Consider the following 16,614-nt stretch of genomic DNA (forward strand, 5'->3'; position numbering starts at 1 on the left):
GAGGCGTTTGAATCATATAATATTTTATTATAGAGAATATTATATTAACGAAATAAAAAATTACTTTGAAGATTACTGAGAATATTTAGAAAATACATTTGGTTGGTTCGAATAAATTGGTGAATAATAAGTTTGGTTGGGAGGATAAAAGGGTAGGTATGTTATATAAATTACTAAATTACCTTCTTTTTTAAATATTAATATAACAGTATTTTTTATTATTATTTTTTGAATAATTTCTTTTAACCCCCTACTTTTTAGATTGAGCAAAAACACCATGGTAACCAGAAACATTTTAGACTTAATAAAAACACCCTTACCCACCCCAAGCCACTGCCGGCAGCTAGCCACCACCGCTGGCAGTGCCACAAATCTGGCCATGAAACGTCGGCCGTTTCATGACTAAAGACCTAGCTGTTTCACGACCAGATTAGTCGTCGTTTCACGACCATCATGACCATATCCTTAGTCGTGAAACGACCATAGTGTGATCTATGGTCGAAAAAAGCCTCACCAACGCACGACTGACCATATACGGCATGTCGTACGCCATTATGGCAACTTTTGGTGGGCCTCTGGTGACGGTCGATGGTGGCTGCCAGTGGTGGCTAGTTTTGGGTATAATGACATTTTTGTAACTAATGACAATAACAAAGGCAATGTTCTCCGAAAAATTTAAAAAGTGAGGACAAAAGTGTGGACAAAAGTGTCTGCATGAGTGATTGGGTGTTTTGTAAATATTAACAAACATAAGGTTAATTTGGACCAAATGCTCAACTATTTAGGGGCAACATGGGAAAAAAAATTGTAATACCAGGGTAAGTTTTAAAATCAGCACCCCACCCCCCCAAATGCTACCCCAGTTATCTAATATTAACCCGAACCAAACGACCCCATTAATATATAACAATCTATATTTGTTTCTGTAATGCACATGTACACTATCCATTTTAGGTTCGAATTTTAAATATAAATTAATACAATAACAATGTATGTATAAAATTGGGATCTCTATTTTATATTTCAAGTGATGGTGGTTGATGACATATCAACGTTATATCAATAATAGGGAAGAAATTTTTTTTATAATATCAACATATATAATTAATGTGACATTGATATATTATGGGTCAACATCACTTAGAATATAAAATTAGGATTTCAATTGTGTATATATATTAAAAGTAATTGTATATTGATTGAATAGGAACAAGTTGGTTTACTAGGAACGTGTTGAGGATGATCGAATTAGAACCCTAAGGAAACTAAGTCCTTAAAACCCTAATCTTGAGACGCCACAAAGGTTGATCACTCCCTTTGATAAGTCGAGATTCAAGCATTCAATCAACACAAGAAGGCAAAGCAAATAGCTTTCTGAATAAACTTCAATTGATAATATTCTGTTCCCCAAAAAATAACATGGCTGCCCCTTTTAATAAGCAACAAACCTTAAAAGAAAACCCTAGCTAATTGAAACATGGGTTGGGCTTAAGTACAAGCGAATTGGGCTTAAATAAACTTTAAATAAATAAAAGACTAAAGAATCTAATGATAATTAAAACATAAAAAAAAGCCTAAGATTAAATAAACGAAAATTAATTCCTAAATTAATCCTTGCATCCAACTTGATCTTCCAAATCTACCCCTTGCATAAAAAGATAATAGATCGTCCTTGGTGAAGCTTTGAAATCTTCAAATTTAGTCTTAGAGTCTTCTAGTACAACCTCTTTCTATTACACTTCCATGATCAAGCCTTGCAAAGCCTCTTTCATCCTCTTTGTCTTTACCCTAGTCATTGGACCGCTAATTCCTTGCAAAGGATCTTGAGAATATTTGGGAACATCAACTTGGTCAGCACCTCGATCTCCATTATTCCCCTCCTCTTCGAAAGGATTCGTCCTCGAATCTCCTACATCAAACAAAGATAAATTAGCAACATTAAAAGTTGCACTAACATTACCATAGTCGCTTGGCAAATCTAGCTTGTAGGCATTATCATTGATCCGCTCTAAGATTTGAAAAGGTCCATCTCCTCGAGGCTGCAATTTTGATTTCCTTTGTGTGGGAAACCTCTCCTTACGCTTGTGCACCCAAACCCAATCTCCAGGTTGGAAGACAACCTTCAAAGGCCCCTTATTGGCTTGCTTAGCACATTGCTCATTCTTCCTTTCAATGTTGGCCCGAACTCTGGCATGTAAATCCTTCACAAAATCTGCCTTTTTCTTACCATCAAGATTAGCATGCTCATTAGTAGGCAAAGGTAAAATATCCAAAAGTGTTAAAGGATTAAAGTCATAAACAATTTCAAAAGGAGAAAATGAAGAAGTAGAATGAACAGTCCTATTATATGCAAACTCAATATGTGGCAAACACTTCTCCCGCTACCTTAAGTTCTTTTGAATGATAGCACACAACAAAGTAGTGAGTGTCCTCTTAACTACTTCGGTTTGACCATTCGTTTGAGGATGTGCAACAATAGAAAATAACAGTTTGGTTCCTAATTTATTCCATAAAATGCGCCAAAAATGACTTGGGAACTTAACATCTCTATCACTAACAATTGTCTTAGGCAACCCATGCAAATGAACCACTTCTTTAAAGAACAAATCAGCAATATGTGTTGCGTCGTTTGTTTTAGAACATGCAATAAAATGAGCCATTTTACTAAACTTATCAACAACAACAAATATGCTATCCTTACCAATTTTAGTCCTTGGTAATCCTAAATCAAAATCCATAGATATATCAATCCAAAGTTGATTAGGTACAAGTAAAGGGGTATACAAGCCATGCGGTCTAACTTTAGATTTTGCTTGCCTACATGCAATGCACTTATCACAAACAGATTGCACATCATGCTTCATATTAGGCCAATAAAAATGCTCACTTAATATATCTAAAGTCTTTAGAACACCAAAGTGACCCATCAAACCTCCCCCATGACTTTCCCTAACAAGCAACTCACGAACAGAACAAATAGGCACACATAATTTATCTTTCTTGAATAGAAATCCTTCATGCCTATGAAAATCACTAAATGCACACTTATCACATGCATTCCATACTTGGCTGAAATTAGAATCATTGGCATACAAATCCTTAAGCAATTCAAAACCAACTAATTTAGTTTGCAATGAAGTAAGTAGACAATGCATCAGCCACAACGTTTTCCTTCCCATGCTTGTATTTGATTACATAAGGAAACGTTTCTATGAACTCCAACCACTTAGCACGTCTTTTATTAAGCTTACCTTGGGTCTTCAAGAACTTCAAGCTCTCATGATCGGAATGAATGATGAATTCCCTCTGCCACAAGTAATGCTGCCATGTTTGAAGAGTTCTCACTAATGCATAAGGCTCCTTGTCGTAAGTAGGATAATTCAAAGCTGCCCCACTTAGCTTTTCACTAAAATAAGCAATTGGTTTAGAATCCTACATCAAAACAGCTCCTATTCCAATCTCGGATGCATCACATTCTATCTCAAAAGCTTTATCAAAGTTAGGCAAACACAACAAAGGTACATTAGTTAGCTTATCTTTCAAAGTTTTGAAAGCCCGGTCATGCTCATCATCCCACTTAAAAACAACAGTCTTTTTAACAAGTTCATTCAAAGGTGCAGCAATAGAACTAAAATCTTTAATAAACCTTCGATAAAAACTTGCTAAACCATGGAAACTTCTCACCTCGTTCGCATTCTTAGGTGTAGGCCAGTCCCTTATTGCCCTTACCTTTTCTTCATCAACACTAATACCCTGCGAACTAACAACAAATCCAAGAAACACAACAGATTCCATGCAAAACGTGCATTTCTTAAGATTAGCATACAATTGGTGCTTCCTCAACACACTAAACACAGCATGCAAGTGTTTCACATGTTCATCCAAATTTTTGCTATAAACTAAAATATCATCAAAGTAAACTACCACAAATTTTCTCATGAAAGCACGCAAGACATGATTCATTAACCTCAAGAATGTACTAGATGCATTAGTTAAACTGAAAGGCATTACTAACCGCTCATACAATCCATATTTAGTTTTAAATGCAGTTTTCCATTCATCTCCCTCTTTCATGCGAATATGATAATAGCAATTCTTTAAATCAATTTTAGAAAACAATTGAGAGCCATGCAATTCATCAAGCATATCATCTAATCTGGGGATAGGATGTCTATACTTTATCGTTATCTTGTTAATAGCTCGGCAATCCACACACATGCGCCATGTTCCATCTTTCTTTGGGACTAAGAGGATAGGAACCGAACATGGGCTGAAACTCTCACTTACAAATCCCTTTTGCAACAACTCATCCACTTGCCTTTGTATCTCCTTTATTTTCTCAGGATTAGCTCTATAAGCAGGTCGATTTGGTATGGCGAAACTAGGTATGAAGTCTATTTGATGCTCAATTCCTCTTAGAGGAGGTAATCCATAGGGAGTCTCCTTAGGAAATAGGTCCTCAAATTCCTACAATAAAGACACGACAATACTGGGGAAAGATGACTTAAGGTCATTAGTAGAAAAATAAACATCCTTGTACATAAGTACAAGTACTTGTTGCCTCGCCATCATTACACTTTTAACCTCATGTTTTTCAGCAAGTACACTCAATCTTTTATTTTTCTCTCCTTTTTGCTCACTTTTTTCTCCATTTTTCCTCTCGACCTCACTTGCTCTCTTTCTATTTTCCTCTTGCTCACACTGTTGTTTCTCTCTCATTTTGCACTCTCTTGTTATCCTAATCTGGTCCTCATAAGCTTGCAAAGGTTTGAGAGGGGCTAATACAACTTTTCAGTTGTTCATTACAAAAGAATAATGATTTTTGTACCCATCATGCGACACCCTCCTATCAAACTGGCACGATCGGCCAAGCAATATATGACCAGCATACATTGGTGCTACATCACAAAAAACCTCATCCTCATACTTGCCAATTGAAAAAGGAACCCGAACTTGCTTATTTACCTTCACTTCTCCACAGTCATTCAGCCATTGTAGCTTGTACGGTTTAGGATGCTTCTTCCACTTCAAATTCAACTTTTCTACCAACAAAGTATGAGCAACATTAGTACAACTCCCACTATCAATAATCAACATACAAACCTTATCCTTCACGTGGCATCTTGTATGAAAAATATGCTCACATTGCTCCTCATCTCCTTCATCCTTAGGCTGTATACTCAGGGCTCTCCTTGTAACAAGTAAATCACCATGCACAGGTTCTTCTACTTCAACATCAGAACAATCCGCCAATGGTGGCATCTCATCGTCACTTGAACAAGCACTTTTGACTTCTCCATTTGCCTGTACAACCATAACCTTTTTGTTTGGGCATTCGGAAGCAATATGTCTTAATCCTTGGCACCTAAAACACTTAATATCATGTGACTTAGTAAGAGTTTTAGTTTTGGGTTTACCTTTAGGAACAGCAACCGAATACTTCGACTTTGCTTCTTCTTTTGTTCGGAAGACAACTTTGTTGTCCTTCCAATTTGATCTCTATGAAGAGCTAGAGGACGAACCAGATCTGAACCTCTTGGACTTGATTTGCTTCTCCACTTTAACGGCTTTGTGCAGTAGCTCCTCCATCTCTACGTAATGTTGCAACTCAACCACGTCAGCAATCTTCTTGTTCAATCCGGCAGTGAATCTAGCCATTGTTGCTTCTCTGTCTTCCTCTATGTTTGCTCTAATTATGGCGATTTCCATCTCCTTATAATAATCCTCTACACTCATGGAACCTTGAACCAGCCCTTGCAACTTCCTATACAAATCTCCATAGTAATGGCTAGGTATAAATCTCTTGCGTATCACCAACTTCATCTCTTCCCATGACCGAATATGCCTCTCACCATTTTTGCACCTATTGATCGCCAATTGATCCCACCATATACTTGCATAATCTATAAACTCCACGGCTAGTAGCTTTACTTTCTTCTCCTCGGAGTAATTATGACAATCAAATACATGCTCAACCTTTTTTTCCCACTCCAAGTATAGCTCAGGATCATTCTTTCCTTAAAAAGTAAGATTTGCCATCTGTATACTGCCTATATTGTTATCTCTTTTGGAGTCAGCCATCTTGGCCCGTTTATAACTTGTTCTCTCCACTTCGGAATCATTTTCATCTTCTTCCTCGAACTCATGTCTTCTATGTGATTTAGAACCGGAAGAGGACTCCAAATCATTCAACCTCACATCAGCAATTTAAATTGGTCATTAACAACCTTGATGAAGAATTTCATGTTGACCTCTTGTGGTTCTCCTCCTTCCTTACTCATGGTTTCAACCAGTAAAATTAAATAAAATAAAAGGTATTGTTCCTCACTCATTCCCTCACATGTTTGCACTCATATCAGATTGTTATCACTCGTGTTTCATACTGTGTTAGCTTTTTCTTGATGATGATCTCTCTTGCCTTTTACCACTCAAAGCCAAGCCAGCCCCCTTTATGTTCTTAACAGAATCAAAGAATTCAACAAATCTCAAGAAGCAATCGGTTAGATGGTGACAATCTAAAAAATTAGAACTTTAAAAACTTAGTTGAGGCAAACGGTGAACAGAAAGAAAGACCCAAGATGACTCTAAAGAACCAAGAAAAATAAGAAAACTCTAAAAGGAAGCAAAAGGCATGTGAAAGAAATCACTAGAATTGACGCTAAATTATTAAGAAAGCAAAAGACACAAAACAACCTTGTATATGCTTGAAACAATCACTAGAACAAAAATAAAAGGAAACTAGAACAAAATAAAAAGGAAACTAGAATAGAATAAATGAAACTAATTCAACAAGAATAAGAAACTCAAGCAAGAAAAACAAGAATTGGAAACTTAATTCAACAAAAATAGGATACTTAGCAAAGAGAACAAGAATGGGAAACTTAACAACTCGAAATTGCCACTTTGTTTTTTTTTTTTTTTTTTTTTTTGAAGAACAAAGATGGATTGAACACAGAAAATAAAGCACAAGAAAAATTAAAAAAAAAGGAAGAATTAAAAGAGAACTACAAAACGAAATCCAAAGACAACTACGAAACGAAATTCAAAGAAACGTAGAAGAACTATGAAAAGACGAATTCAATTTTTTTTTTTTTTTTTTTGAATCAAGAACGCAAACAAAGAGTGTTGGAGATAAATAACCTGTTTCTAGCAACCCTGGCTCTGATACCAAATGATGGAATAGGAACAAGTTGGTTTGCTAGGAACGTGTTGAGGATGATCGAACTAGAACCCTAAGGAAACTAAGTCCTTAAAACCCTAATCTTGAGACGCCACATAGGTTGATCACTTCCTTTGATAAGTCAAGATTCAAGCATTCAATCAAGAACACAAGAAGGCAAAACAAATAGCTTTCTGAAATAAACTTCAATTGATAATAATATGTTCCCCAAAAAATAACATGGTTGCCCTTTTTTATAAGAAATAAACCCTAAAAGAAAACCCTAGCTAATTGAAAAATGGGTTGGGCTTAAGTACAAGCGAATTGGGCCTAAATAAACCTTAAATAAATAAAAGACTAAAGAATCTAATAATAATTAAAACATAAAAAAAAAAGCTCAAGATTAAATAAACGAAAATTAATTCTTAAATTAATCCTTACATCCAACTTGATATTCCGAATCTACCCCTTGCATAAAAATATAATAGATCATCTTTGGTGAAGCTTTTAAATATTTGAATTTAGTCTTAGAGTCTTCTAGTACAACCTCTTTGTATTGTACTTCCATGATCAAGCTTTGCAAAGCCTCTTTCATCCTCTTTATCTTTGCCTTAGTCATTAGACCACCAATTCCTTGCAAAGGATCTTGAGAATATTTGGGAACATCAACTTGGTCAGCACCTTGATCTCCATTATATATATAAAGTAATTATACAAATTATTTCCTACAAATTAATATGACAATCTATTTATTTGACACATCGTCTATTCTAATTTGTTTAAATCATCTCAAATTTGAAATTATCTAATCACATTAAAACATGTTAGTTTGTATGACTAAGTTTGTATGAATAATTTATATATATAGTATTATTTAATATTCAAAATATTTTAAAAGTTATTTTTGGAAGTGCGTGCCGTTAATACTAGAGTGAAAATCTAGATTTTTGCAAACATTGAAATTACAATGAGACCAACATAAGATTGAAAAAGATTCTTTAATTTAATTTTGAAAGTCGTCTATTATTCTTCATCTTGATTTTCCAATTTCACATTTTTACTGTACGCTGTACACCCCGTGATCCACGAATTCAAGTCTCTTGAGTCTTGATTATTGAATCCGTGTTAAATTATTCTTTCAAAAGGTCTAAAAGATGATTAAGAAGAAAAATAATGGAAGTTATGAGGTTAAGCTCAAGAAGTTTTTCAAGTTTGTTATTGGCCTGACTGCATATCACAAGGAATGAGAATCATGCATATTAGTTGAATAAGCATAATTTGTTTTTGTAGATTTCTAATATAAAGGGAAGTGGAGGGCAAGACTAGAAGAGAAAGACGGTGGAGGAACAAATTATACAATATTATAAAAAGTAGAGATTGGACCACGACGATGACCACCACCGACACGCAGAGAAAGGAACAGAAACTACGGCCGCCCGCCATGGGACCATAGAAGAAATTTTTCTGTCGCAAGTTGACCTTAAGTTTCCTGCAATGGAAACTGACACTTCATCTTCTCTCTTAATAATAAATGAATTGCAAGTTTCTGATCTCCATAGTTTAGGTGTCTATATAATGATTTGGTATAAATGGAAATATTGATATGCAACTACAATGAAGTTTAATTGGTTGTGACTTTCAGTGTTAGGTAACACTTTAATTTATATTCAGAGAAGTTCCTGCTCATGTCATGTGGGTTTTTGTGTTACTGTTGTACTTGGTTCAAGTGAAACAGAGAAGAAGATAGTATTAAAGATGCAAGTCCCCACACTCACCGAATGCAAAATCTATCTATCAGGATTGTATTCTTCCACCGACAGCTACCCTTATTCTTGTTTAATATCTGTCTGGCCTTCTCCTTCAGCTGTCCACATAACAAAAATAAAACAATTTATCAAACTGTATTAGTTACCTGAAATCATAATCCATAACAGTAATATTATGTATATAAAATGGGATCCTAACTAATGTGACAATTGATGTATCTACGTTGTATTAATGATAGAATTTTGTGGTTTGATATTATATTACTTATAATTAATATAGATTGACAAACATTACTTGAGATCAAAAAATTGATTAGATCACAACTTTAATATATTCTTCTTGATACCCTTATCTCTTAAGTGGTTTAGAAATGACTGATTCAATTATATATGACTAGGTTAATGATCCATTTCAGACTTTAAATTAATCTTTTATCATGTTCAACCAAAAAAAAAAATCTATCTGAAATGATTCAATAGGTGGGCATTTCAATAAACTGTTGAAGTTTATCTCAACATAGTTTACGTTTACCATATGTAAAAAATGACACCAACAATTCATACATCCACTAAAACTGTTTCTTGTTCATTTGAGTTAGCTATTTAGATCTCAAAGATGATCATATATCTAATATCTCCTTCCCTCTTTTTTTTTTTGGCTGCTTTTGAACATATGAACATGGGGTTTACAGTTTTTTCTCTCTTTGTTATTTTTTTTCTTGTTTTAATTACTATGTGCATCAGCAATGTGACTCATGCTGTGAACATACGCAGCAACGGGATTGTGGCTCCGCTTGTTTAGTTATTCTCATCCTATCATATTTCTTCATCCTATCCTAAAAAATGAAAAATGTGTTTGTTTTAATATTTTTCAAAATCCAATCATATTTTATTAACTCAAAACATTTAACAATTACTTTTCTCAATAAAAATTTTAAAATTAAAAAAAAAACCCCGATCCACCCAACTTTTTGTTGGTAGCCGGCCACCACCGCTAGACGGTGGTCAAAAATCTTCGGAATAGTACACGACCTGCTGGATCTGGCTAATTGTGCACTGATCTTGCCTTTTTTCTATCAGATTTGGCCGTTGACGATGACCAAATCTTAGCCATCATTGATGACCAATTTCTGGTTGTAGATTTGACATTTTCCAACTAGTTTCACGGTGGATCTTGCCAAAAAAGGCAAGATTGACACATGAATGACTAGATCCAGTCGGTCATTCGCATTCGAACGATTGATGACCATCATCCGGTAGTGGTGGTTGGTTGCTGAAAGTCGATTGGGTGGGTGTGGGTGTTTTTGTTAATTTATAAACTTTGTTATAGGGGGTGTTTAGCTAAATAAACAAATGTAAGGAGTTAAAACATAATCTAAATATTTTTAGAAAATATTTTTTAATAATATACCAAACACATTTTTAGAATCTTATCTTAAAATGTATTTATAGTAGGATTTTACAAACTCCACCAGTACGGTGATTCAACCACCCTGTATCATTATTATAATTATCTTGCTTTTTCAAAAGTGATTATGAATTTTTTAAATTAATTATAAACTGGGTTGCTTTTTTATTTATTTTTTTATTTTTTTTTATGCAGGTGGAACAGCTGGAATCATGATCAATGCAGATGAGAATATTGTGAAGACTACTGGTACCCTTTCTCTTCTTCACCTTTTGTTTTTCTTGACTGTAACATCAACAGAAAACCCTTTTGCAGATTTGTTGAATCAATCAAAAGAGAGCTTTTGTAATTTTCTACTAGTTCAACAAATTGACTATTTGAGTCTCATTTATTTGATTAAGTTGTTTTCTTGATGACTCATACATTAATTACCTTCTAATAGGCCGCGTAAATGCAGAGAATAGATGTTTTTCTTTGTTTATATGTATCTCTTATGATTTGACTTTGAATATCATGTGGTGACACAAATTAATCCCCGCGTCTTTTATAAATTGTTGTTTTGTCTCTTCTTATTACGAGGGTTTAAGCCTGAATGCCTTGTTTGACAGTAGCTAAGAGATTTTTCGAACAAATTTTGTGGTTGATAAATTGAAACCGTGTTTCACTCAACTAGAAATGGCCTGGGAACTTGCTTATAAGGTTATGAATAAGTCGTACTTTTGGATTGTTTGAAAGAGACCATTAAAAGGTCTATTGACACCCACTTTGAAACAACTTTTTAGACTTCAAGAGTTCTGTTTGAAAAAAACACTGAGAAAGACAAATTCATGTTAAATCAAAATATCCAATCAAGTTATGCGACTTTATAGTAAAATTTTTACCATATTTACAAGCTAGCTTCAGCATAGAAATGGACAGAAAGAATATTAATGGACTTAATTCAGCAGACCGTATTGTTTAAACAGCTTTCATTTTCAATAAAATTGACCTTTTCAAGTGTATTTGATTTCTGAGAACAGCTGATGTCTTGTTGCAACTGGTTTGGCGGCACTTGGATACAAATATGTAATCATTGGTATGCATCTAGAAATTAACTTTTTCATTTTTCTCCCATTTCGAACTTGGAAATCGTCAAAAAAGTATGTTACACATTTTAGATTTAGTAAGTTCTGGAAAAGCAGATGACTGTTGGACAGAAGCGGAAAGACACCGGAGGGTTAATTCAGTGGCGAAGTCGTCCACCTTTCCTTCAGGAATCAAGGCCCTTGCAGATTATGTTCATGCAAGGGGTTTAAGACTTGGAATATATTCTGATGCTGGGTAAAAAACATGTTAATTGCTTCAATATGTAACAAATGTGTGTTAAAAATAGAAATAACATTAAGGTTTTAGATATCTAATTCATCTTTTCAGTTCTAGAATCTGCAGTAAGACATGTTGGGAAACGATCAATCATGGCAGCAGAAAAACAAAAACATTTACAACATGGATCGTTCCTTAGAACCAAGATCAAGGTATAAATTTACGGTTCATATATTAAATAAGAATCTGCAGATTTTAGTTTAGAGTTTAAGAAATTATACGTACGTTTGGAGGCTCCTCCAACTTGTCTCTGAACGTATTTTGTTACCGATCCAAGTGTATGATCGAACCGATGTAGTCTACACGAAGATAACCTCAAGGAACTAGAGAAGGATTTATTAGATCCTTTTTAGCCTTTAAGAACCAAAAAGAAATCAAAGTATATTTGATTTTTAGCAAAAAGCAAAACTGGCGTGAGAGAAAGTTAAAGGGGCTGGAACTTTAGTTTAATATCACTGAAATGAAAAAATAATTTATTTCACAAAGTGTGCACTTATAACCTATTTTATCATGGAATGGGCTTGGGCTCCAACCCAAACACCCTTTGTATCCAAACATCCTTTTTAAGATATTTTAATTTTAATTTATCATTATCTCAATTAAATTCAATTAATATATATATATATATATATATATATATTAACATTTAACAATAATGATAATTTATTTAAATATATGCGAACACATATTTAAACGTAATCTCACTTATTTAATTTTAACATCAAATTAAATAAAGGCTACGACCTCAGCAAATTTAATTGTACTGTGAAATTATCAAAATACCCTTTTGCCTAAAAAGACGAAAACACCCTTCTTCTAAACTGGTTCTTAAATTATCTTCTATGTGTATTGACTCGTAGGCTTCTCATCATACGGGTAGTGTTTAGTATCGCGATTAACACCAATTAATAGTCTCACTACACACAAACTAAGATTGACCCCTAGTAAGGCATCATGGTCACCCGATAGATTCGGATTCAGCGAAGCAGCTACCTGTCAACGATATGGTTACTGTACAATCCGATCCTTTCATCATCCGTTATCTCGATGAGACTGTGGCATAAAAATAGTGTCAATCTCGGTTACTCTCGATATTATGTATTCAGTTACTAGACCAATGACCTGTATTATTAACTGGATAGAGCAATAGCTCAATCCCACTGTGGCCATAGTTTTAGTATCATTGCCATTTACTGAATTGTACCGTGAGATAACTTCTCACTTACCCGGGAGTGATGAATCCTCTGTCTATCCACCATAGTCTTGATACACTCCTTAATGCAGCCAATCACCACCATATTGACAACTCTGAATAGAACTGCGTTAGGCCACTGTCAAACTACACCAATCGATGCACAAGGTGCTTTGGTGATCTCAAGTCTAAGGATCACATGCACCACCATTCGTTAGAGGATTTTTTCCATAGACACTAAGGTTACCATCCATATGAAATCCTCTGGTGGGTCAGTCTAGTGAACTTGCCTACAGCAAGCACCCATGTGTTGCACCAGGTTGTCACTAAACAACCTTGATAAGTGAGATCAGCCACTGCCTTTTGACAGGGTCGTTCAACACTATGATAGCCTTACCGTATTATCTATGCCTTTACTTTAGAATAATACTGGGGCTACGGACGTTTCTAGAATGGCCACCTTATGTGCTCATAGGTTTCTCACTATCAAGATTTGAAACACTTGATACCCTCGTCATGTGTAACACCTACTGAAAACTAGTACAATGCATGCAATTAACAATGGAAAATTGGGNGGTAACCATATCGTTGACAGGTAGCTACTTTGCTGAATCCGAATCTATCGGGTGGCCATGATGCCTTGCTAGGGGCCAATCTTGGTCTGTGTATTAGTGAGACAATTAATTGGTGTTAATCGCGATACTATACACTGCTGATATGATGAGGAGCCCATGAGTCACACACATAGAAGATAATTTAAGATCCAAGAAGAAAGAAGGGTGTTTTCGTCTTTTAAGGCGAAAGGGTATTTTGGTAATTTTACAGTGCAATTAAATTTGCTGAGGTCGTAGCCCTTATTTAATTTGTTAGAAAAATTAAATAAGTGAAATTATATTTAAATGTGTGTTCGCACATATTTAAATATATTATCATTTTTGTTAAATGTTAATATATATTTAAATATATATATTAATTGATTTTAATTGAGATAATGATGGAAAATAAAATAAATCAAATTGGGAGTGTTTGGCAACATGGGGCGTTTGGGTTGGAGCCCAAGCCTATTCCGTATGGGATTAGGGCAAATTGTTTTTAATATAAAAAGAAAAGTGTGTGATTTTTCTTTGGAAAAACACACACACATCCCCTCTCTTTTGACTCCCACGACAGTAACACCTTTTAGCCAAAATCAATTTCAATTGATTGTTTTTCTTTTGAATCTTGAAGCCAAAGAGGATCTAGCAAATCCCTTTTTGGTTCTTTTGAGATTGTCTTCGTGTGGACTACGTGGGTTCGATCCTACACTTGGATCGGTAGCAAAACATTTGTTAACAAATTTGGTGGAGCCTCCAACGTGCGTTTGCTTTTCTTAACTCATGTTTAATATTTATGCAGAGTCTTATTATGATAAAATTGTAAAATTATACCCTTGATCTTGGCTCATGTAAACGATCCCTGAATTATTTGTTTTTATTTCCGCTGCGTATATGGGACTGTTTACTAACAACTCCCACTATCAATAATCAACGTACATACCTTATCCTTCACGTGGCATCTTATGTGAAAAATATGCTCACGTTGCTTCTCATCTCCTTCATCCTTAGGTGGTATACTCAGGGATCTCCTTGTAACAAGTAAATCACCATGCACAGGTTCTTCCATTTCAACATCAGAACAATCCTCCAATGGTGGCATCTCATCGTCAATTGAGCTAGCACTTTTGACTTCTCCATTTGCCCGTACAACCATAACCTTTTTGTTTGGGCATTCGGAAGCAATATGTCCGAATCCTTGACACCTAAAACACTTAATATCACGTGACTTAGTAAGAGATTTAGTTTCGGGTTTACCTTTAGGAACAGAAACCGAATTCTTCGACTTTGCTTCTTCTTTTGTTCTGAAGGCAGCTTTGTTGTCCTTCCAATTTGATCTCCATGGAGAGCTAGAGGACGAACCAGATCTGAATCTCTTGGACTTGATTTGCTTATCCACTTTAACGGCTTTGTGCAGTAGCTCCTCCATCTCTACGTAATGTTGCAACTCAACCACGTTAGTAATCTCCTTGTTCAATCCGGCAATGAATGTAGCCATTGTTGCTTTTCTATCTTCCTCTATGTTTGCTCTAATCATGGCGATTTCCATCTCCTTATAATAATCCTCTACACTCATGGAACCTTGAACAAGCCCTTGCAACTTCCTATACAAATCTCTATAGTAATGGCTAGGTATAAATCTCTTGCGCATCACCAACTTCATCTATTCCCATGACCGAATAGGCCTCTCACCATTCCTGTGCCTATTGATCACCAATTGATCCCACCATATACCTGCATAATCTGTAAACTCCATGGTTGCTAGCTTTACTTTCTTCTCTTCGGAATAATTATGACAATCAAATACGTGCTCGACCTTTCTTTCCCACTCCAAGTATAGCTCAGGATCATTCTTTCCTTGAAAAGTCAGAATTGCCATCTTTATACTGCCTATATTGTTATCTCCTTTGGAGTCAACCTTCTTGGCCCGTTTATAACTTGTTCTTTCCACTTTGGAATCAGCTTCGTCTTCTTCGTCGAACTCATGTCTTCTATGTGATTTAGAACCGGAAGAAGACTCCAAATCATTCAACCTCGCATTCAGTAATTTAAATTGGTCATTAACAGCCTTGATGAAGAATTTCATGTCGACCTCTTGTGGTTCTCCTCCTTCCTTACTCATGGTTTCAACCTGTAAAATTAAATAAAATAAAAGGTGTTGTTCCTCACACACTCCCTCACATGTTTGCACTCAAATTAGATTGTTATCACTCGTGTTTCACACTATGTTAGCTTTTTCTTGATGATGATCTCTCTTGCCTTTCACCACTCAAAGCCAAGCCAGCCCCCTTTATGTTCTTAACAGAATCAAAGAATTTAACAAATCTCAAGAAGCAACCGGTTACATGGTGACAATCTCAAAAATCAGAACTTTAAAAACTTAGTTGAGGCAAACAGTGAACAAAAAGAAAGACCCAAGATGACTCTAAAGAACCAAGAAAATAAGAAAACTCTAAAAGGAAGCAAAAGACATGTGAAAGAAATCACTGGAATTGACGCTAAATGATTAAGAAGGCAAAAGACACAAAACAACCTTGTATATGCTTGAAACAATCACTAGAACAAAAATAAAGGGAAACTAGAACAAAATAAAAAGGAAACTAGAGCAGAATAAAGGAAACTAATTCAACAAGAATAAGAAACTCAAGCAAGAAAAACAAGAATTGGAAACTTAATTCAACAAAAATAGGATACTTAGCAAAGAGAACAAGAATGGGAAACTTAACAACTCAAAATTGCCACTTTGTTCTTTTTTTTTTTTTGTGAAGAACAAAGATGGATTGAACATAGAAAATAAAGCACAAGAAAAATTAAAAAGAAAGGAAGAATTCAAAGAGAACTACGAAATGAAATCCAAAGACAACTATGAAACGAAATTCAAAGAAAACGCAGAAGAACTATGAAAAGACGAATTCAATTTTTTTTTTTTTTTTTTTTTGAATCAAGAACGCAAACAAAGAGTGTTGGAGATAAATAACCCGTTTCCAGCAACTTTGGCTCTGATACCAAATGATGGAATAGGAACAAGTTGGTTTCTTAGGAACGTGTTGAGGATGATCGAATTAGAACCCTAAGAAAACTAAGTCTTTAAAACCCTAATCTTAAGACACCACAAAGGTTGATCACTCCATTTG

General features: G+C 35.0%; 1 protein-coding gene across 1 annotated transcript; it reads right to left on the reverse strand.

The window, feature by feature from the left end:
• Positions 1-1,733: 1,733 nt before the first annotated feature.
• On the reverse strand, positions 1,734-15,602 carry LOC116145935. The gene is given in 7 exon segments (XM_031431362.1): positions 1,734-1,906; positions 1,961-2,095; positions 2,249-3,033; positions 3,149-3,773; positions 4,221-4,467; positions 4,843-5,228; positions 14,564-15,602. Coding segments are annotated over 7 exon segments (3,390 nt in total).
• Positions 15,603-16,614: the final 1,012 nt, after the last annotated feature.

Source organism: Pistacia vera, unplaced genomic scaffold, assembly GCF_008641045.1.
Source record: "Pistacia vera cultivar Batoury unplaced genomic scaffold, PisVer_v2 Contig47, whole genome shotgun sequence".
Taxonomy (NCBI): domain Eukaryota; kingdom Viridiplantae; phylum Streptophyta; class Magnoliopsida; order Sapindales; family Anacardiaceae; genus Pistacia; species Pistacia vera.